The sequence below is a fragment of the Carica papaya genome, chromosome 2 (assembly GCF_054855325.1).
Source record: "Carica papaya isolate Zhongbai chromosome 2, ASM5485532v1, whole genome shotgun sequence".
Classification (NCBI taxonomy): domain Eukaryota; kingdom Viridiplantae; phylum Streptophyta; class Magnoliopsida; order Brassicales; family Caricaceae; genus Carica; species Carica papaya.
Window position 1 is genome coordinate 9,365,575 of NC_142310.1, and position 23,858 is coordinate 9,389,432.

The window sequence follows — 23,858 nt, forward strand, 5'->3', positions numbered from 1 at the left end:
GGGCTTCGGCCGCGTATTCCGGCCGTTTGGCCGGGATTTCGGCTTCGATTTGGCCATAGGAGGAATCAGTGGGGAAAAACGAGTCGGGGGTATGAAATTTACCTCGATCGGCGGTCGGAAATTTCCCCGGTGCGGCGGCGAGTGGCGGCGGGTGGCGGCGGTCGGCCTCTGGTTCGTCTTCTCCGGCGAGCGGCTGGCGGCTAGGGTTTGTGGTCTGGTGTGGAGGTTCTATTTATAACCCCTTGCCTTTTGATCACAGCCGTTCATTTTCTTTTAATCTGGGCCGTTCGTTTTTGATTGAATCTGGGCCGTCCGTGCGATTGAATCTGGGCCGTCCGATCGCGTGATTGATCTGGGCCGTCGGATCGCACCCACGCGGATCGCCAGCGTGGCTCCTTTTGGAGTGACGCGGTCTTGCCACGTGGCAGGCCCTGGTTGGCCGGGACTGCTGACCGGGCCTGCTGACGTGGCTGCTGACGTGGCCGCCCCTTTTTTTTTTTTTTTTTTTTTTTTTTTTTTTTTTTTCTCCTCCTTTCCGGGTGCTACAACTCTCCCCCCCATAAAGAAATTTGGTCCCCAAATTTGCCTCATTACTCTTGATCAAACAGATGAGGATATTGGGCCCTAAATTCTGATTCCAGCTCCCAAGTCGCCTCCCTAGGCGTGTGGTTCTGCCACAAGACTTTTACAAATGATATTTCCCGGTTACGGAGTATTCTGCTTTCTCGGTCCGTGATACTGACCGGTACTTCTTCATAAGACAAGTCCTCTCGGAGTGAGAGCGGTTCATGAGCCACGACATGAGAAGGGTCCGGATTGTACTTGCGCAGCATAGATACATGAAACACATTGTGAACCCGGGAGAGCTCAGGGGGCAGTGCAAGTCTGTAGGCGGTGGTACCAATCTTGTCTAAGATTTCAAAGGGTCCAATGTATCTGGGGTTTAATTTTCCCCTTCTGCCGAACCTACTAATTCCCTTGAAGGGGGTGACTTTAAGAAACACCCGGTCACCTTTCTCAAAGGCCAGGTCCCTCCTTTGGGTATCAGCATAGCTCTTTTGCCTACTCTGAGCTGTCTGGATGTTCTTCTTGATCTTAACTATCTTGGACGTGGTTTCTTCCACTAAATCCGGGCCAAACAATCTTCTATCGCCCACTTCCTCCCAACAAATCGGTGACCTGCACGGACGCCCGTAAAGCGCCTCGTATGGGGCCATGCCGATGCTTGCTTGGTAACTGTTGTTGTAGGCAAACTCTATCAGGGGTAGATGGTCGTCCCAATGGCCTCCGGAGTCAAGGACACAAGCTCGGAGCATATCCTCCAACGTACGGATTGTCCTCTCTGATTGTCCATCGGTTTGGGGGTTTGGGGGTGGAAGGCAGTACTGAGGGACAGCTTTGTTCCCATAGCTTGCTGGAAACTATTCCAAAACCGAGAAGTGAATCTGGGATCCCTGTCGGATACCACTGTTACTGGGACCCCATGCAGTCTGACTATTTCCCGGACATACATTCTTGCCAACTTGTCCAACGAATCAGTCATTCTGATGGCCAGGAAGTGGGAAGACTTAGTGAGTCGGTCAACAATTACCCATATGGCATCGTGTCCCGATCGTGCCTTGGGTAGTCCCGATACGAAGTCCATGGTGATGTGTTCCCACTTCCATTCTGGAATCGGTAAAGGCTGAAGCAACCCCCCTGGGCGTTGATGTTCTGCTTTGACCTGCTGACATACCAAGCACTTAGATACAAAGTCGGCTATATCTCTCTTCATCCCATTCCACCAGAATCGGGGTCGCATAGTTTGGTACATTTTTGTACTTCCTGGATGCATGGCGAACCTTGAACTATGGGACTCTGTCATGATGTCTCTTTTTAATTCATTGTCGTCTGGGACACACATTCTGTCCTTGAAACGAATCAATCCGTCGGCAGAGATCTGAAATTCTGAGTTCACTCCCTGTTCTGCATCCTTCTTGCGGTTTACTAGGGCGGAGTCGATTGACTGGGCTTCCTTTATTCTTTGGATTAGCTCGGGTTGGACTGCTAGGTGGCTCAAACATGTGGCCCTCTTCAGATCTTGCAGTCGAACCTGCTGCGTAGCCCCAATGGACCTGCATTCCGAAACCATCAGATGGGCTAGGGTGTCTGCACTCTTCCTACTGAGGGCATCGGCTACTACGTTGCCCTTACCTGGATGGTATAGGATGTCACAATCATAGTCCTTGAGGAGTTCCATCCACCTTCTCTGACGCATGTTGAGATCCTTCTGAGTGAAGATGTGCTTCAAGCTCTTATGATCGGTGTAGATCTGAAAGGTCTCTCCATACAAATAATGGCGCCAGATTTTCAAGGCGTGTATGATTGCGGCAAGCTCCAAATCATGGGTAGGATAGTTCTTCTCATGATTCTTTAGCTGTCTAGACCCATATGCTATAACCTTTCCATGCTGCATCAGGACACAACCCAGGCCCAGATAGGAGGCATCACTATAAACTGTATACCCTCCTGATCCACTCGGTAGAGCCAGCACGGGTGCAGTAGTCAGTCGCTTCTTCAACTCTGAAAAACTCCTTTCGCAGTTCTCATTCCAATCAAACTTTGCATTCTTCTTTGTGAGTCGGGTTAGAGGGGCCGCTAGACTGGAGAACCCTTCGACAAACCGGCGGTAATAACCCGCCATCCCTAGGAAACTGCGAATTTCCTTAACTGTTGTCAGCCTTTCCCAACCAAGTACCGCTTCAACCTTTTCGGGGTTCACCGACACCCCTTCCTTCGATATAACATGTCCTAGGAAGGCGGTTTGCTCGAGCCAAAATCCACACTTGCTCAACTTTGCATACAACTTCTTTTCCCTGAGTACCTGGAGGACTTGGGCAAGATGATGAGCATGTTCTTCTCTACTTTTTGAGTAGACTAAGATATCATCGATGAACACGATGACAAATTTATCCAAGAACTCTCTGAAGATTCTGTTCATTAGATCCATAAAGATGGCCGGGGCGTTGGTTAGCCCAAACGGCATAACCAGGAACCCATAGTGTCCGTACCTGGTTCGGAATGCCGTCTTGGGGATGTCTTCTGCTCTCACTTTTACCTGATGGTAACCTGATCGTAGATCTATTTTAGAAAAGACCTGTGCACCCTGCAACTGATCGAAAAGGTCATCAATCCGGGGGAGAGGGTACTTGTTTTTAATTGTTACCTTGTTTATCCTTCTATAATCAATACACAGTCTCAACGTTCCATCTCCTTTCTTTGCAAAAGTAACCCCGGCACCCCATGGGGAAATGCTGTGTCTAATGAAGCCACTGTTTTGTAGCTCAGTGATTTGTTTCCTTAGCTCTTCCATCTCGATGCGGCTCATTCGGTAAGGAGCTACCGAGATGGGTTGGGTTCCTGGCTGTAAGTCTATGGTGAACTCGACCTCTCTGTCCCCTGGTAGACCGGGCAGTTCATCCGGAAATACGTCTGGAAAGTCTCGGACTACTGGAATCTCTTGGATACAAACTTCCTTCTTGGGTTTACCTAGTTAGGGAAAATACAATATCAACGCACTGGGAATTAAGAAGAAAAGAATTTGTCATTAGGGAGAATCAGTACCGAATAATTTTATTAACTTGTGAATGGTTCCTCGTTGGGAGGATTAAATACAATCTTTTTATTAAAGCAGTCTATGGTGGCGTGATACGCCGCCAGCCAATCCATTCCTAGGATTACATCAAAATCCCCTGTGTCTAACCCTATCAGGTCTACCCTCAATTTCCTATCTGCTATCTCCACGGCACATGCCCTGTAGACAACCTCTCCTAATAATGTCTCCCCCCCAGCGGTAGATACAAACAATAATGAATCAAGTCTATCAGGTGGTACACAAATTTTGGAAGCAAGAACATGTGAAATAAAAGAATGTGATGCACCAGTATCAAACAAAATATGAGCAATGTGGCCAGAGATAGTATACATACCATGTACCACGTCCGGGTCTGCATCGGCATCCTTCTGGGTAAGGTTGTAAACTCTGCCCTGGATTGGAGGCCTCCATTGATTCTGGTTCCTAGGACACTCCCTCGCATAGTGCTGGGTACTGCCGCATATGCGACAGGTGTTGTTGAGGCGGTAGCAGGGTCGGTCCCCATGATCCCTGCCGCAGTACTGGCAGATCTTCCCACGAGCTGCCCCCATAGCCTGAGGAGGGCCCTGAGCGGCAGGCCTGGGTCTCTTGCTGGGTTGGACCGGCATGGTAGGCGCTGGCCTGCGGAGCGGGGCTGAAGGTCGGGAACTTCCCGCTAGCTGAGGGCGGGTGTCGAAGCTCCTTTCTATGATCTGCGCCTTTGCCAGGACTGCCGAATATGTCTCGAGCTCCATCACCAACAAGTGCTGTCTGATCGCCGGGCGGAGACCCCACTGGAATTTCCTGGCCTTTCGGCCCTCATCCAACAATGTCTCCGGGGCATGTCGGCCCAGCTCCAGGAACTTGCGGGCATACTCCGACACTGTCATATTACCCTGGACCAACTGAGCAAATTCAATTTCCTTTAAATGTTGGATGTGCTTAGGGAGATACTCCGCATGGAAAGCCGCTAGGAACTGCTCCCAAGTAACTGGTACAGGCAGGGTGGCCCGCTTGAGCTCCCACCAGCGTACTGCTTCCCCTACCAGCATGTAGGAGGCAATGGCAGCCCTCTGCTCAGGAATTACTCCCAAGGTCTCAAAGGCTCGCTCAGTCTCCGCCAACCAGTATTGGGCCTCTTCAAAAGAGGATTCCCCCGAAAAAGTAGAAGGGTTCAGTCTCCTGTACCTCTCTATGAAGCCAGGGTCGATCAAGGAGGGAGCAGGGTCCCGAGGTAAAGGAACTGGGGCCGGCTGAGGGTGAACTGGGGGACCCTGTGGTGGCGCCTGCTGATGGGGTGGGGGCACTGGAATGTGCTGTGGCGGTACCTGTTGGTACCGTGGCTGTGGTACCGGGTCGTACCGCGGCTGTGGTGCCGGGTGGTACTGTGGAGGAACAGGCTCCTGCCGGGGTGGCTCGGGATCAGCCTGCTGTAACGGGGGCTCAACCTGCGCTAGCGGAGGAGGTCCGGGTAACTCCCTTCTCTCCTCTTGCCTTCGCTGAGCAGCTACGAGAGCTTCCACCATCTCATATAATCTGTCCAAATCCTCCCGAAGCGAATTATCTTGGGCCGCTCGGTTTAGTGGGGGCCTTCCTCCCCTCATTTCTGTGTACCTGCATTTACAAGGAATGGTTGAGTAACGACCAATCGGTGAGTATTTCTTTAAAGGACTATAGTGTAAGGGATGGGTCCGAGGAAATGCGGCTCTGATACCAACTGTAACGGCCCCGGAAAATATTAAAATGAAATGAGTATTTAAATATATCGAATGCGGAAGCGAGATCAAAATTTCATTTAACATCCCTTACACGAAAAACCAAAAACGTACTTAAAATATAAAAGATTAAACTAACTAAGAAAGAAACTCGAAAATAAAACTATGCGTATGACTACAGAGTCTCTAGGCATCCCCTTCGTCGTCCTCCTGCGGAACGGGCTCGGGAACCATGTCTTCCTGATCTGAAATGGTTAATTAAGGAGTGAGCTACACTAGCCCAGTAAGAACATCACGATATCTCACCGTCACGGAGATAAAGGTGGGTAAAAAACCACAAAAAGACCAATGGAGCATAATTTACAATAAACTCGTTTATTAACAACAAAACCTTTTATCAATAATAAAACTTTGACCATCCACTTACCTTGGTGGAATTTATGAAAACAATATGAGAAAAACAATAACATTATCATAATAATTGAATAATCTAAGCTGTAAAACATAACACTTATCACGCCTCTTGTAATTCAATCATTTTACAACATATCTTTTTCTCATTTACCAGCCTACTAGTATCCGTGGGGGTCCATAGGGGTTCCGCTACCCGTTAACCTTTAACATTCATAATCAGTTTCCAGGGCCGTCCCCATACCCCGTCCGGTATGGGCGCCAAAACCATGAACCTCAATACCCCGTCCGGTATGAGGGTGAAACGGGCCGTCCCCATACCCCGTCCGGTATGGGCGCCAAAACCATAAACCTCAATACCCCGTCCGGTATGAGGGTGAAACGGGCCGTCCCCATACCCCGTCCGGTATGGGCGCCAAAACCATAAGATCTCCATACCCCGTCCGGCATGTGAGACCACAATCCCGGTAGGGTTCCCTACGGACCCGGTCCGTCCACCATCTCCCAGGATATCTAGTCAGGCTGACCCCCATAATACAATTATCAGTTTACACAATCTTTCATTTTTCCTTTTCCCCAATCAGCATCATCAATTCACATTTAAACAAGCAAATCGTAATTCATACCAAACAGACAACATACAGTATCAGTTTTTCAGTCATTCAACCCATAATTAATAAAAACGTAGTGCATGCACACAAATCTGTAAAATGAACACATCAAACCTCATTTTGCATTTAAAGCTGTAAACAGGCCAAATAACAGTAAACCACCAATCACACTAGACTCGGGCTCCATTAGCTACCTTAAGCAATTTCACACATGCATTAATTCAAGAAATACCGTTTTATCATTTTGAACTTTAATACCGTGATAGGAAATAAGGTGAGGGGTCCTTACTTGTTTTCGGGATCCGAATACGATTCACAGTGCGCCTGCAGGCTGTCCCTAATTTTCCCCTGAATTTTTCCCGGGGAACTGAAACACGCTCACAGTACCTGCACGGGTTCCAAAAAAAAATCCAAATTAGGCCCAGGGCCTCTTTCGGCCCAAATCGCAACTCCGGCACGGCGGCTCCGCCGTGCTCCGGCGACGGCGCCGCCGCTGGCAGCGGCGAGTCGCCTCGGGTTGACTGTTTTCGGCCGTTTTTGGCCGAATTCGGCCACACTCGCATTGGTCCTTGTCAGAAAACAACCCTAGGGCCCTCGGGGGGCCAAAAAATCACGGAAAAACGGAGCTTACCGGCGGCGGCGCTCTCGGGTACGGCGACTCTCCGGCGAAGTTTGTGTTTTGGTGATTTGGCTTCGGTCAACCTGTAGAGAAAAGAATGGTGATCACGGTGATATAAAAATTGCATCGAACGGAGGCCGGGAAGGGCCTCGTCGGAGGCAAAAACCGAGAGGGGGCGCGGCGGTGCCGCTGGGCTTCGGCCGCGTATTCCGGCCGTTTGGCCGGGATTTCGGCTTCGATTTGGCCATAGGAGGAATCAGTGGGGAAAAACGAGTCGGGGGTATGAAATTTACCTCGATCGGCGGTCGGAAATTTCCCCGGTGCGGCGGCGAGTGGCGGCGGGTGGCGGCGGTCGGCCTCTGGTTCGTCTTCTCCGGCGAGCGGCTGGCGGCTAGGGTTTGTGGTCTGGTGTGGAGGTTCTATTTATAACCCCTTGCCTTTTGATCACAGCCGTTCATTTTCTTTTAATCTGGGCCGTTCGTTTTTGATTGAATCTGGGCCGTCCGTGCGATTGAATCTGGGCCGTCCGATCGCGTGATTGATCTGGGCCGTCGGATCGCACCCACGCGGATCGCCAGCGTGGCTCCTTTTGGAGTGACGCGGTCTTGCCACGTGGCAGGCCCTGGTTGGCCGGGACTGCTGACCGGGCCTGCTGACGTGGCTGCTGACGTGGCCGCCCCTTTTTTTTTTTTTTTTTTTTTTTTTTTTTTTTTTTCTCCTCCTTTCCGGGTGCTACAGCGTCTACTGGCGATCCCCGGGGTTTCTTGAATTTTTCTGCGAAGATTAAAACACGTTATATGTACTTAGAAATATCCCCAAAAAATCTAAAATCGGTGTTAAAAATCTTTTTTGGTCAATTTTAGAATTTCGACAGCTGTACTACCGTGCTCTGACGATGGCAACATCGTCCGTGATAGTTTGGCCCTTTTTGGCAAGTTTTTAGCCAATTTCGGCTGATTTTATACTTATCCCTATGAGAAATATGTTAAATGGCCTCGATTGACCCAAAAAAAATTAAAAAATAAAAACTTACCGGCAGCAAAATTTTTTGGTGCGGCGGCTCAACCGGCTCACCTTCGCGGCTAAGTGTTTTTCTTCAGTCAACCTGTGGAAAAAAGAATTGTGAACATAATTATAGAAAAATCTCACGAAATAGGAAATGGGAAGAGACTTATCGGAGGCGATTTTTGGGGCGCCGTTGGGCTTTACCTGTGGTTTTCGGCTCATCTGCCATTTCTTTTGCTCTGATTTGGCCATGGGGTGTTCAAAATCAAATTTCAAGTAAATATGAGAATTTTTACCTTTTTTAGCGATCGGAGGTGGCTCGGCACGGCGACGGTCGGCTCTCTTCTCCGGCGACTGATTCTTCTTATCTGGCGGGGGGGTTGGCAGCTAGAGTTTGAGTTCGATATGAAGTGAGATATTTATACCTATCTTCTTTAAATCTAGGCCGTTTATCGCTTTTGATATCGACTGTCCGATTGCGTTTAAAAAAAATGAATCTGGATCGTTCATCGTAATTTAATCTCGACCGTACGATCACATTTAAAGAAAAAATAAATATAGATCATTCATCGTATTTAATTGCGACCATCCGATCGCGCACGCGCGTGGGAATGCATCCGGGTTAGACGATCACGAGCACGCGAATTGCCAGCGTGGCACCTAGTCAGCGTGCCTTACCACGTGGCGCGCTTCCGTTTGTCGGGGCTGCTGATTGGGCGGTCCTACGTGGTGTAATTTTTATAAATTATATTTTGACCTCCAGTTTCTAATTTTTCTTTTAAAAATATCATCCGAACCCAAATTTTTACCTATTTTTTCCAAAATTATTTTCAATTTCATCCTCCACCTATTTTTTTTTTTCCTAATTTTATATTAAATAAATATTTATAAATTTAAAATTTATATTTTTGTATTTTTTTAATTTTAAAATTAATCCTGAACCAAATTTTGGGCTCAGGTATTACATGATATTTCTTTCATTTTTAAATTTTAATATTTTTAAATATAGAAACAAAATTAATTTAATAATATATATTAGTGAACTATTTATTTTGAGAAGAAATTAAACACCTACCTACCATGTACCAAATAATAATTGAATAATTATTGATTTGATGGAGAATTACGTCAATTATTAAAATTGCAACTAGAATACTATGGAATTTTGACGAATGATAACGATAATAAAATATATAAAATTATTACTCACCTAAAAATATTGATCATTATAACCCTCAAGCCTAGGATTTGGCACAATTTTAAGCAAAGAGAAAGCTAATTTCTAACACATTCCATTAATAATAGGATATTGTATTAGTCTATTTAACATTTACTAAAAAAAAAATAAAAAGTTTTATGAAATATATTAATACGATATAAAAAAAACTATCAGTCATTGATAAATTGAATGAAAAAAATAGTCATTATGATTAATACAAGTAATAAATTATAATTTTTTTTTATCCTCTAGTCTCTTATGAACGTTATTGAGCTCTTAGTTAATGTGTAGAAGCCCACAACTTAAATGTAGATAAATTCATAAAATTAAATAGAGAAGCAATTAATAGAGTTAAAGTTTATATTTCTTACACAATAATTCAGAATACCTAATAGGATTACGAAAATATATATTCTAAAATAAAAATGGTAATTAAAGAAATGAAAAAACTAACAAATGTAAAAATACCCTAGAACAACATTCACTAACACTTAAAGAGAGTCCTGGTGATAAACTACTCACAATTCTCTTACTGATCGGGATCTAGATTCTGATACTCTTGATCTGAAATAGTTAATGAAAGAGTTAGCTATACTAATCCAGTAAGAATATCACACTAATAACAGATATAGAAAACTGAAAATTGGTAAAAATCATAAAAATAATTAATTGAGTCATTGTTTTATTTAAATACCTTTAAACTTGAAGACGTTTGTTTGATACTTACCGTGACGAATTTTCCAAAAAAAATATATGAAAACCTAATCCATACCACTTTTTACTTTAACGCATAAGAAAATAAGAGAATAAATTTCATTTCTTACCTGCTTACTGGTACTCTTGGAGGTCCATAGGGATGTCTCCCCTACTCATAAACCAAATATCCAATTTTACAATTGACCGACCGTCCCCATACTCTCTTCCGTAATGAGCGCCAAATATACTATCGTCTCGATATTCCGTCTGATATAAAAGTGAATTATATCACATAAACCTTTCTAGTAAGGGACTTACCAGTCCTGTCCGACTGAGGTAAAGTTCACGGTAGGGTTCATTATGTACCGGACTCGTCCACTCTTTCTTTGGGTAACTAGCAAGTTTGTCACATACATATTTTCATCAACACACAACCAATAAACGCATACTAATATCTCATATTACATTCACATGTCAATTAAACTATATTGATGCTAATAATGCATAATCAAAATAATTAGATAAATTAATCAGACCATTGAATTATAAATTAAGAATATGTACTATACGAAAATCAAGTAAGTAGGACAGTACAGAAAAATAAACAAGAAATCAAGATAATTGTGAACTAACCAGCTCAAGCTCCACTAATAATCTGTAATTATTTTTAGAATATTCTAAATTTTCATAAAAAATACAAAATTATACATCGTTAAACCCCAATTTACTATAACAGAAAATAAAGTAAGAGATCTTTACTCGGATTGGTGTTTCGAGATATCGCGCTGTCTACCACACCTCCTAACAGGTACCGGGTTTCCTGAATTTTTTCTGTAAAATTCAAAACACTCGTCACGTATCTGAAAATACCCTAAAAATCTAAAATTAGTGTCTAAAACTCTTTTCGGCCAAATTTGAGTTCCGGCACAACGGCGGTACCATGCTCTAGTGCCCGCGTCAGCTCTGCCGCCCACGGCGACGGTCTGCCTCAGCCAGGCTGGTTTTGATCGATTTTGGCTGATTTTAACTGGTTTTACACGTATCCCTATGGACAAACATGTTAGGGAGCCTCAGTTAGCTGAAAAATCACTAAAAACACTAAATCTACCGGCCGGGGGGTCACCAGATACGGCGGCTTTGCCGGTCATTCTTCACGGCTGGGGTTCCTTTTTCAGCTAATCTGCATAGAAAAGGACGGTGAACACGATGATCAAAAAACTGCGTGAAATGAGAATCGGAAAGGAGCTCATGAGAGGGATTTTACGATTTTGATCGTAATGGCTTTGCCGGGTTTTACCTATAGTTTTCGACTCACTCAAAGACTCTTTTGCTCCGATTTGGCCACATAGATGCTAGAAATCGAATTCCTAACGGGTATGAGAAATTTTTACCTTTTTGACGGCCGATAGTGGCTCTAGTGCGGCAGCGATAGGCGGTTGGCTTCCTTCTCAATTGTTTGGTTCTTCTTCTCCGGCGGGGCCTAGTGGATAGGGTTTGGGTTCCCATGCGACACGAAATATTTATACATATCCCGCGTTAATTTGGACCGTCTATCGCGATTAATCTCGTCCGTCCGATCGTGCCTAATGAGAAAACGAATCTTAATCGTCCATTGTGATTAATCTCGCTCGTCTGATCACGCCTAATAGAGAAATGAATCTGGGTCGTCCAGGCGCGTATGATTGGTCCTGGCTCGTCCAATCACGAGGCATGCGGATCGCCTGCGTGGCCTCCTGTATGGCACCGATGTCAGCATGCCTTGTCACGCGATGTGCTTTGGTTCGTGGGGACTAGTGACTGGGCAGTCCTACATGTCAGAACTTTTTATATTTGCACTTTAGCTTTCTGTTTCTAATTTTTCTTTCAAAAATACATCCGAATTCAAAATTTCACTAATTTTTCCTCAAAATTGCTTTCAATTACATCCCTACCTATTTTTTTAAAATAATTTAATAAAATTAATTTATAATAATTATTATTTATTTATTTTTAAAATACTAAAATTAATCCCGAACTAAATTTTGGGATCGAGTATAATATAGTGTGCAAAAACGTATTAATATTGGACAAGTAAGGGCTTTTCATAGTGGTAGAGACAAAAAAACTTATAGTAAGAAATTATGTAATAAATGTGTGTAGGGTCTTAAGAAAAATTTCAAATATTATAAAATTGACAGGTTCATCTATATTAAATTTAGAGCTATCACATTTTTAGATAGTTATTTATATTTTTTAAGAAACATATATGATTTTTTTATATTTGATTAAAAATAAATAAATAAATAACGTTATAAATATTTATTTAAATGTCACGTAGAGATGCTCAGTAAAAGCAATTTTAATAGTAATTTCAACGTCTAAACCTAAAAATTATGATGATAATACAATAAAATTTCAAAGTATTACGAGTATACAAAAAAATCCTATTCATGAAGGAGGAGCCGACTTTACATTAAAGATATAAACATAGTTCGTAAGAAAAGTTCATTAGTAAGATGATAAGAGATAATATTTTTACATTAAAAAAATATTAATTTCACTAATGATTGGAAATAGCATAATAGTAAAATATTATATTGATAAAATTCTTAATAAGTTGAAAATATGAAGCAGACATAACCTCAAATGAAAAATAAAATATGCACGGGTTAATTGAGTGATGATAATTACTCATCTACTTTGATAAAAACGTATTGAAGTATCTCAATATAAACTTACAAACTCTCATTTATGCGCTATATCATTTATATTTTGATAGTTGATTATTATATTTATTTGTTGATATTAGAATAATTTTATGATATCATAATATAATTATTAATTTATTCAAGTTAACATATTATTTAATACAGGTAATTTTTTTTTTCAATTATCTAATTAAAATGGCGTCAAAATCTGATCATATTAATTAGAGTATGGATTATATTTGATTTTTGAGTTATATATTAATTTTTGACTTTATTATATTGTATTAAAAAAAACTAAACTAAAATGTATTGTACAAAAAAAAAAAAAACGTTTTAAGTATGAGATAAAGCATTGAATGAGTGATACACGTTTTAATCAACCCATGACTCCCTCTTTCATAAAAAAGAAATTTCAACCTTCAAGGGCTCAATATTGAATTAATTACTATAGTTGATTAATTAATATTAATATAAAATCATTTACGTGTAATTTTACAATTAGATAATTTTAAATAAATTAAGTGTTTTATGATTGGTTAATAAATAAAATTTATTATTTTTTTTAAAAAAATCAGAATTGACTGGATTTTATTTGTCTCAATGTCCAACAGTCAACGCCGTACGCCAGATCCAGATGACCTTTTTCAAATGCTCACTGCGGTTAATTTGAACCGTCCGATCATTTGATCATACGATGCAGTTTTCCCGACACTTTTTCTTTTACCCTTTGTCTTTTGTTGGGGTATTAGATTGAATGGTATTTTGATTTTGGGGAGTAAAATGTAAATATGGAAGAGATGGAGGGTTTTTGGAGAAGCGTGACTGAGAGAGATCCATAGAAATTAATGCGAATTCAGCTGCACAGACTTGTCAGATTGTACACGGTCCCCGTTAACGCCGTTTTTTTTTTTTTCTTTTTTTTTTTTTTTAAATTGTCATCATCATTATTTCACCTAACGCCGTTTTCTTTTTTAATCATCATTATTATTATTTTAGGGAAAAAAAAGCACAATTTACTGTGATGTGAGTTGGGTAGGATTCCACGCAATTGCGGAGCTCGTCCTCCTCGTATCCTATTTTGGTTAATTATATTTTTCTAGTAAAAAATAATGGATAAAAAAATTTTACATAATAAAAAGAAACAAAAATAACCATTTGAATATTCATACTTTTAATTTCAAGCTATTTGGGTACTAAAAATTTCAGTTAAAGAATTCGGTGTTTAATTTTAAAATTGGCAATCCAATATTGGTTTTTTCTGGTAAAAAATAATGGGTAAAAAGTTTTATATAATAAGGGTTGAAAGAGATTATAATAAGTTGGTAAATTTTATGTTAATTTCTTCAAATTAATTTACAAAATTTAGTTTATAAATTAATTTAAACATGTTTATTTTGCTTGTTATGAACTTTATAATTGTGGTGAATAAAATAAAATAATAATAATAGTTTTTTTTTTTTTGAAAAAAGGAAAATGATAACATTCTCCCGTGTAAAAATTCATTGAGAGAAGCAAAGAAAGAAGATGGAATCTAGGGTGGCTACTGACTAAATATATTTAAAAAAATTGATTTAAAACAGACAAGAAAATGCCAAAATAAAAATGCTGTTTAGAAAACAACCCAAACAGGGCCTTAATTATCATCCTATCTCAGCGTCACTCTCTCTCCCCTTTGTCAACTGCCCCACACTACCAATACAGTAAAATTTTATTTACATTACAATCTAAAATTATTGAATATAATAATAATAATATCAAATATTCTATTTTCAATTATTTATAATTATAAATCAAACTTTAAAAAAGATACGCATATAAAGAAAGAAACTTGACTTCTCCTTTCACTGCATTATTGTATGGAAAACATTATTACTTGTCCCTGAAAAAATATATACTGGATTATTAAAAACTTTTAAAAACATGTTAATTTTTCTTAAAAACTTTCCGATGAGTAGTAGCATTGTGTTAGGTTGTGATATAGACTTCCACTAATGCGTCTTATAATCCAATCTAAATTTAGGGTCAGTCAATTCAATTTTTTAATTACAGTTACTACAATTATTTCCCCCTTCCCCCAAAAAAATTATTACAAAAATTGGTCTTTTTTAGTATTGCAGTCTAAAAATATAACCTAATTCTTGAAATATATGATTTCTATTCAATTGAGGTTTGAAAAATTTTACCCCATTTGTACCCTAAACTAGGAGAGGATGAAGAAAGAAGTTGAAAGGGAGAATGTTGCAAAGATGTAGTGAGTGTAAGAAGTAAGATTGGATTGGCTTTGCTGACCAATGTCTAATCTTCTTCTGGGTATGTGAATCAACTACTCTTCCAATTAGCTAAAAACAAAAAGAGATGGAAAGTTGAAAGCATTTTAAGAGTAGTGGGTATTTGTCTAAATGCTAGTACACAAACATGTACATGTTTTGTTCAGCTTAAAAAGCATGCCCGGCAGGTAATGATAGATTGAAACAGGAGCTTCAAAAGAAAAATTCCCATTATAAAAAATATGGTGGGATTCATATTCTTTTCCTCTGTACAGGACACTCTGTTTAATTACAGAGCATAATCCAAATTCATGTGGGGTCTCTTTCTTCTGGAGTGCAAAATATGAATAACAGTTTAAATAAAATAATTTTGGGAGTGAAAAATAAACAAAGGTTTAAGCTTTAAAGATTGGAAGGAGTTGGTGATTGCAATTACAAAAAGTTCAACCAAACAACTGTCTGTTGGCACTGGTCTGTGACACATGATTTAGCCAGGGAAAAAGGGTAACGCTAGAAACAAGAAAAGAAAAAAAGTAAATGTGTAGTTGCAAGGTAATTATAAGCTTGAAAAGAAACGAAGAAAAAAAATCTCTCTCTCTCTCTCTCTCTCTCTCTCTCTCAGTGATAGATGATGAAAGATCTTTGTCCAACATCTCAAGTAAAAAGCTTGGGATAGAAACAAAGGAAAACCCAGACCCAGACTGGCTTTTCCTTTTCTTTCTTCTGCCTTTCCTCCAGCAGGGGCTTGGATTTGGGTGAACCAGACAAAGCTTTCTCCTTATTGTCCATTTCCTCTCCAGACCTCTCCTATCTCTTCTTCACCATTCGTTGTTGATTTCCTTTTGTTTTTCTTTTTCTCCCTTCAACATGTTAGAAAACAAATCTCTTTTTCTCTCTTCCATTTGGACCCGTGATTAAAAACAATGGTCTTGCAATTTATAATAGTTGGTAGGGTAGTGGAACAAATTATCTTTCTTTCTTCCCGGAAAATGAGGGAAAGTGAGGAAGAATAAGTGAAGCAGAGAAGAAGAGAGAGAACAAACTCATTCTTTTTCTTCTCCAATACATTTTTCTTGTCTCTTCTCTTTTATTTTCCTTTCCTATTTTTTCATTTTCTTTGTGGATTGCAGTATTTTAGTTTCCTATGAGAAAACATGGATGGCAGCTTCCTTACCACCCACTCCAGGTATTTTTTCTTTGCGATTTTTTTCCTACTTTTCCTTTGTAAATTTTAGATACTAAATACTTTTATCGTTTCGAGTTCAAACTTTGGCTGCTGTTTTTGGTGTTATGAAGGTGGTGGCTGTTGCGGTGTTTTTGGCATTGGGGTTTGCTTTCTATGTATTCTTTGCTCCTTTTGTCGGGAAGAAGATATTTCAGTACATTGTGATGGGTATCTATACTCCACTTGTAAGTTATTTTAACACTCTCTCATTACTTTCCCTTGTGTTCTTTTAGTAATTTTAGTGGGCTGAGGAACTGAGATCTGTTCTTCTCCGTTTGTTTGATTTCCATTTTCACGCATTTCCCATTTTTACCCCCACCACGCAACAAGGTATTTGGCTGCAACTTGATGTCCTTTTCCTTTCTGGTTCATTTCTATCTTTTGGTAACATTATCCACCGATGATTTAATGTATATCAGTATCCTTCATATTTGATTTTGCTCGTAGGAGGTAAATCTTTGCCTGTCTTTTAGTAACTTTGGATTTTGAATCTGTGGCGTATGCTACTTGAACTTGAATTTTGAGCCACAAAAAGAGGAGAGATTTTCACTTGTTCGGAGCAAGCTCATTGGCTGGTTTTTCCCTAGGTCCTTCTTGATGTCGTACATTAAAATGTTAGGTGAAGTAGATTTCATCAGGTTGCTTAATCTGCTGCGAGAACTGTGATCTTGCCCTTTGAAGATATCAATGCAGCCCACCTTATTGCTGAATTTCTTCCTCTGCTACGTGTTTGTGAACTTAGTCTTAAGAGGCGTTCCCTTGAGAGAATTTCTGGGTTTTGGTGGTGCAGTATTTAAGTTTCAATGTGCTTTCATGGTTTAATCTTTCAATTGGGATCAGAGGGGAGCAATGCAGGCTGTCTTTCTCTCATTAGAATTTGAATCTTATGTCCTTTGATTTATGGCATTATTACTCATTACTTATAAAGTGGAATTCAAATTTTGAGTACCAATGCCCTCCTATTTGTGTAATTCTGCCTTCTGAAGGTGACTTCATTTGGTTTGCTTGTCCCTGAATATGCTCTCTTTAGCAGGTTCTTGCAAACTGAATAACTTAACCCTCTGGTTATCCAGCCAGTGGATATTACATCAGGCTGGATCACTTGATTGATATTCCATTCTACATACTTTGCAATTGGATTTTCAAGAAACTGTATGTTGCCTGCTGATTAATGAAAGAAACTTTCTTGTCAAAGTTAAGCTAGCCTTGAATGCAAGTTATGAGTTGTGTGCATGGCAGTTATGGAGCAATATTAAGTGGTTTGGGCTCTTTTCAGAAATAAATGAAATAGTAGTTTAGCCAATTAGTAAGTTAATATTATATAGTTTTCAAACTCCCCAAGTTCTCATCAGTTATTCGATCCTTTTATTCTGTAATTAATTGCTTTCACCCCGCTAAAATATCGTTACATGTTCTTTCCAGATTACATGTGTCTTTGGCCTATATATATGGTGTGCTGCAGCCGATCCTGCAGATATTGGAGTTTTCAGGTCTAAAAAGTATCTCAAAATTCCTGAAAATGGAAAACATGCCCGGCCAAAGGATTCAAAACAAGGTGGGGGATCAACTCCATCATTGCATGATGGTAGTGTAGTTACGATTGGTGAGAAATCTGTGGAGAAGGATGTGTTAGGTACAGATGCAACTTTGAAGGATCTAACTCGTGAAATAGAGAAGAAACATTCCTCGCCAGAGCATTCATCTTGTGTGTCGTTGCTTTTCTCCCCATGTGCTTTTATTTGTAATTGTTCTAGTGCAAGGGAGGAATCTTCTGAGCTTCAGATGAGTGAAGATGGCATGTTCTATTGCAGTTTGTGTGAAGTTGAGGTAATAAAATCAACTTAAGATCAGAATTAGTTCTAAGTTAATCGGGATATGTTCTTGTAGTAGTTAATCACTACCATTATGGAAGCTCAAATGATTGGATTAATATGCCCTATTTGGTTACATGTTGAGAATTTTCTTAGTTTTCATGATTTTGAAGCTGTGCTGTTCGTGCAAAGTTACTGGCTTGCAGCCATCTGATAATTGGTTTTTTGAAGTTATTATTCTACTTTCCTTTAATGATTTTATAATCATGATGTTAAGATTATACTTTTTGGCTAGAATAAAGCAGGGGTCTTGATATTTTGATAGGTCTGTAAATATTCTCTATACGGGCTGCATCCCCTTGATGATCTTGAATATAATTCATATTTTATTTTAAAAAAAACATTATAATTTTTGGCAGGTTTTCAAGTACAGCAAGCACTGCCGAGTTTGTGATAAATGTGTTGATCGCTTTGATCATCACTGCAGGGTAAGCAGGATCTTATTTGTTTGAAAAAAATTAAATCTTCCTCGATGATTCCTCTAATGTTTTCTTTTTCTTCCTTCATTGGGGTGTGTAGTGGCTCAACAACTGTATAGGCAAAAGGAACTATCGACAATTTTTCACCCTCATGGTTTCTGCCCTTCTCTTGGTAAGCATGGACTCCATCTTTTGCATTAATGAAAATCTTTACTAATCAGGCCATAATTATCTATGCATCTTGACCAATATTAGAATCTTCAAGAGTCAGACTGCAATTACCAACATACCATGACCAGTAAATGTTTTTCAGTCACCTGTCTACCTTAATTCTTCCAGGACTCATTAGGGTATCTACAGATTCCATTGTTCAAATAGGAGATATCTAATTTGCGACCAGCATCCTTAGTTATTATTTTTATTTTTTAATTTCTCTACATGAAAAGCCTTCTATTGTAGCACTTGTATGCCTGACCTCTAAGTGAGTTGAGAAGGTATCAACCAATTTGCTAGAGTTGGTCTGTAGCACTCTCAGCTATTATCTGGAAACACTTGATATATTGCAATTTTTACATCATTGCTTATGCTTAACTTTATCTACTTTTGGCTTGATCGTTGGTTCCATAATGATTAACACTCATTTCCTATACAAATAATCAAAATTTTGAAATCTTTCCTCTGTGAAATAATCTTTATGCTAATTTTGTCTTCGTTACTCCACAAGCAACAAGCCGGAAGGGAAGAAAACTCAGAGTAAGCCCTTTATTTTCAATTTATTTTAATTGGTTATTGACAGGTATATACATGGTTTGTCCCCCTTGGGCTTGGAATTGCAGCTTGTTGTACAATGGTCAACTGGAATACTGGTGCTTATCTGCTGTTTTCTTGAACGGAAAAGATTCTCTGTGGATATCTCCTCTAAGCTAGGAAGCAGTTTCTCTTTGGTTCCATTTGTTATTGTGGTGGTAAGTAGAGTTGAAAGTATTTATCTTTTATATAAATTGTATTACAATTTGTGTATATCTCTAACATTATATTTTTGGTGTTATAAGTATTCCAAAAATATCTTATTTAAAAAAAAAAGGTATTCCAAAACATATTAGATTAGAACTCTAAATCCTTCTCTTTTAACATTATAAATAGCATGTATATATGATGAATAAAATCACCTTTCAATATCAAATCATATCTGTCATGGTATCAGAGCAGAGCACCCAAAAAAAAAACATTCTAGCTTCTGATTTTCAGTTTCACGATAAAACATAAAAAAAATCATAGATCTCCGTCATCAGCGCCTTTATTCTCTGCTGCAGTATTCATCGTCGGTTTACTGCTATGCAAATCTGATCAATGCACCAGGCTCGTTTCACAGTCCCGTTACTTTCTTTCTCCCCTCATAGCAAGATCAGTTTTTATCTTCTGCACCAGCATTATTTTGATCTGTTCATCAGTGCTCCTGTTTCTTTGCCACACTTTTTATCTTCAGATCTCTTATCGCAACAGCTGTGTTTCACGGTCCCATCACTCACAGTAAGATCTTTACTTTCTGCCTCTGCAGCTATTGTTTCTCTGTTGCTGCCTCTGTTCTCTTGGACTGGTGCCTCTATTTCCTGCTACGTTGGATCTCTCTGCTGCCTCTATTATTAGTTCTCTCCTTCTTTCACATCTGCTCTCTTCATCTACCATTTTTTAGACTAACCGAGCTCATCTCATACTCCTGCAAACATGAGTCATTCTTCTTCCTCGACTATGGCTGATTCTTCTTCCTCTTTGTCTCAACTTTCTTCGAACTTCTCATCCTTCTTTTGGAGTTTCCAATATCAATAATTGTGTTAGCGAACATCATGATTCACTAATTATCTAGTTTGGAAATCTCTTTTCATTCCAGTTTTTCAGGGTTACAATGTTATGATTTCACAACATCAGAAAGGACCTTCTTTGGCAATCAATTCCTCTGCCTTTGTTGCCACAAACACTTATCAGCAATCATGTTTTCCATGAATCGTTTTTCTCAAATTGGCCATAGATAGCTTCTAATTACAGGGACGTGGTAGAGATGATAATCCACCTATCCACCAGTATGCTAGTTCTTATCGACACTTTTCACTTGGAATTCTTGTCCAACTCCTGAAACACAACATCCCAATCACTCCTCTACAGGACTTAAGTGTCAATTTTGTTTGGGATGTAATCATGCTGCCTGAGAATTTCCTTTGTTGATGAGGCAAGTATCCATGCAGCACTTGATCCAAAATAATTGCGGCTCTTCAACTCAAGGAGCCACATGAACTTCCTGGTTGCCTGATATTGGGACAGCCTCTCATGTGACGGCCTCTCATGTGACAGCCACACCAGATATTCTCAACTTTTCCTCTCCCACAAATGCCTCAAAAGTTATGTTTGGAGATGAGTCCATTCATAATATGTCTCATATTGGTTCTTCTGTTTTAAATTGTTCTGGTAAAGAGTTCACCTGAACAATGTTTTGGTTATGCCCTCTCTTATTGCTGATCTCATCTCAGCTAAAAGTTTCATTAAAGATAATTCTTCTTCAATAGAATTTGATCCCTTTGGTTTTTGTGTTAAGGACCTCAAGATTCAGACACCTATTCTCTAGTGCAATTGCCCCGGTGATTTATATTTCTTCCCATCATCAACTTTGGTTTTGTCCTCTTCCATTTATCCATCCTATATTGCTGCTTTGTCAAGTTTTGAGCTTTGGGATTATCTTTTAGGACATTGCAATTCTCCTGTCTTATTTAGACTTAAAAAATGACCTCGTAAATCCTTCATTAGTTTCTAAAGTTAATTCTTTTAAGTTTGAGTATTATTTGAAAGGCAAAAGCATTACTGTCCTTTCCTGAGTCTTTTGTCCATGTTACTGAGTTATTTTCCATAATACATTCAGATGTTTGGACCTCTCCTACCCTTCCATTTTCTGGTTGTCGTTATTATGTTTTATTCCTGAATGAATATTCTCGCTTCATATGAGTAGTCCCCATGCAAAGAAAATCTCAGAACTATGATATTTTTGTCAGTTTTTATGTGTATCTTATTTTTAGATTGTATCATGAATTTTTCATATTATGTTTTTGGTGTTACTAGGATTCCATAATATATTAGATTAGAACTCTACATCCTTAGCTCCTGTATCATTATAAGTAGTATGTACATATGATGAATAAAATCACCTCTGAATATCAAATCATATCTGTTCGGTAAGGGGATCTGTTTTCCACTTCTTTTTTTCTTTTAAAGGAAAAATGAGTTGATTGAACCACTAGTTTTCTTATGTTGTGTAAATCCATGAGCTTCTTAGTAATCTATATTTAGATTCATCAGTTGCTATGAGCTCCATATTTCAATGTCAAATTGATGAATGCAGTTTTACATGATTACAGGCAGCGTGCACTATTTTGGCCTTGATAGCGACTTTACCACTTGCTCAGCTTTTCTTCTTTCACATTCTTCTCATAAAAAAGGTAGTTTACTACTCCAATTATGTGAATTTTGCTTTTGGTTATATTTTCTCGGCATTTCTTTCACTTTTTGGCAACTTAGCAATTACATACCTTTGTTTGCTCCCTAATGTTGATTTTTGGGCTCAATTAAGTGAATTGAGTAGAAAGCTTCCCCTTAAGTTGAAACGTTGTTTCCATTGTGGACAAGGTTTCGTGAACTTGTTTCTGTTATATTTGAGATGTATTTTCTTCATGAAGGCTATGGTTCTTATTGGAGAATCATCTGTTTTATGCAGGGAATAAGCACATATGATTACATAATTGCTTTAAGGGAACAGGAGCAAGAACTGCAAGAAGCCGAATGTCAGCAATCTGCCCAGATGTCTCCTGCCAGCTCACTTACTGGATTAAGCAGTGCGAGCTCCTTTTCTACTTTCCACCGTGGTGCATGGTGTACACCCCCTAGGTTGTTTCTTGAAGACCAGGTAATTTAACTAATCCACTCTTTCCTACAGCAAATTAGTACTGTATCAAGCTAGTTATTCTGCCATGATTATGTTGTCTACTGACTGAAACTTACCACATACCCCAATTGATGGTATTTTTTACCTTGGTTCCTTTGCATTCGTTTATTGTTTGTGATTTAGTTTTTAAACCTGTTAATTTCTATGTAATTACCTAATTAACAATCAGCCTACATGAAAACCCTGTTATCTTTTGCTCATACTGTACAATTTCTGTTTTCCTCACAGTTTGATGTAGTGCCCCCAGAGACCGGATCTGTTAGTTCGTATGGAAAAAAGATGGTGAGGGAAGAAGCAACTAAGAAGAAGAATCCGGGAGCAGTGAAGATTAGTCCCTGGACGTTGGCACGACTTAATGCAGAAGATGTTTCAAAAGCAGCAGCAGAGGCAAGAAAAAAATCAAGAATCCTGCAGCCTGTGGTTAGACAGGAAGCCCATTTTGGATTAGACAGGGAAAGCAGCTATGGTAGCAATGGTCGAAGGATGTTCCCAAGGTTTGACAATAGTAAAAGGCGAGCTTCTAATAAACGGGCGCGCCTCCCAGCAAACCTACCACTGGATCCACTGATGAATATTTCAGCTAAAGCTGCTGAAAAAGGTTTTGCTGAAACATCAAGTAGTTTGGCGCCTCTTCAACTCGAAGCACGAAGTGCTTTTCAAACAAGCCGAGCAATGTCTAGCTCAGCTGGAATTGTTGCTTCTTCTCCTGAAAGCAGCTTGGATTCACCAGACATTCACCCATTCCGCGTATCCTCATCTGGAGCTGAAGAGGCAAGACAGTTAACAGGTTTAGCTTCATCTGGTGGCATAGCTCATAAGGGTATTCCTCCATTATCAAGGTCTACCAGTGACGGCTACGAGGCATCTGGTGGAGAAGATAGTGACCAGGTTCCTACCAGGTTTGTGCATAGATCAACAAACTGGAGTAATATTCTATTTAGCACTGATCATGTCGAGAGGGTTGTTAAACTAAAAGTGCCTTCATCATCCAACCAAGCTAACAACAGAATACTTTGACCACTGAAGTTTGGTTCACTTTGATTTGATTGAAGGGAAAGTTTCAACATTCTTTCACTCATGCACTTGGAAGTATTTCAAGGATCAAACTGGGAATGCTCAGGTGTGCCAAATTGAATTTGTATATGGTTTGAGATTCCTGAATCAGCGCTTTGTGGGATGAAAGGTGTTTTGGTCGAGCTAAGCGTTATTGTGACTGCAGCCCCTGTGATCATTGGCCCTCACCCTACGCTACTGACAAGAAGACTAGCTTGCCGGTGTATTGTTTGTAATATACTCGAATTGTACTCCCCATGGTGGATTTTTGTTAAAATGGATTTTTTACTCTTGTATGGCTTCTTGTTGACATTTCGGCAACTCTTGCTTTGGTGAAATTTACACTTCAAAAAGTCACTGAATCTTTGTTTCCTAAGAAATGTGTACCTTTCAGATTTTTGTTTCAATATCATTTGTCCAGTCCTGTTCTTGGATCTCAACTATCAACACTAAACTTCCGTA

The 23,858-nt window shown here is 39.5% G+C and overlaps 1 protein-coding gene across 1 annotated transcript; it reads left to right on the forward strand.

Moving 5' to 3' along the window:
- Window positions 1-15,413: 15,413 nt before the first annotated feature.
- LOC110824001 (DHHC-type zinc finger family protein) lies at window positions 15,414-23,830 on the forward strand. Its single transcript, XM_022054508.2, has 9 exons — window positions 15,414-16,029; window positions 16,140-16,253; window positions 17,491-17,895; window positions 18,299-18,367; window positions 18,459-18,530; window positions 19,195-19,323; window positions 21,760-21,840; window positions 22,116-22,304; window positions 22,572-23,830. Exons 1-9 carry the CDS (start codon window positions 15,988-15,990, stop codon window positions 23,358-23,360), a joined length of 1,890 nt encoding a protein of 629 aa, XP_021910200.1. The 5' UTR covers window positions 15,414-15,987; the 3' UTR covers window positions 23,361-23,830.
- The last annotated feature ends 28 nt before the right edge of the window (window positions 23,831-23,858 follow it).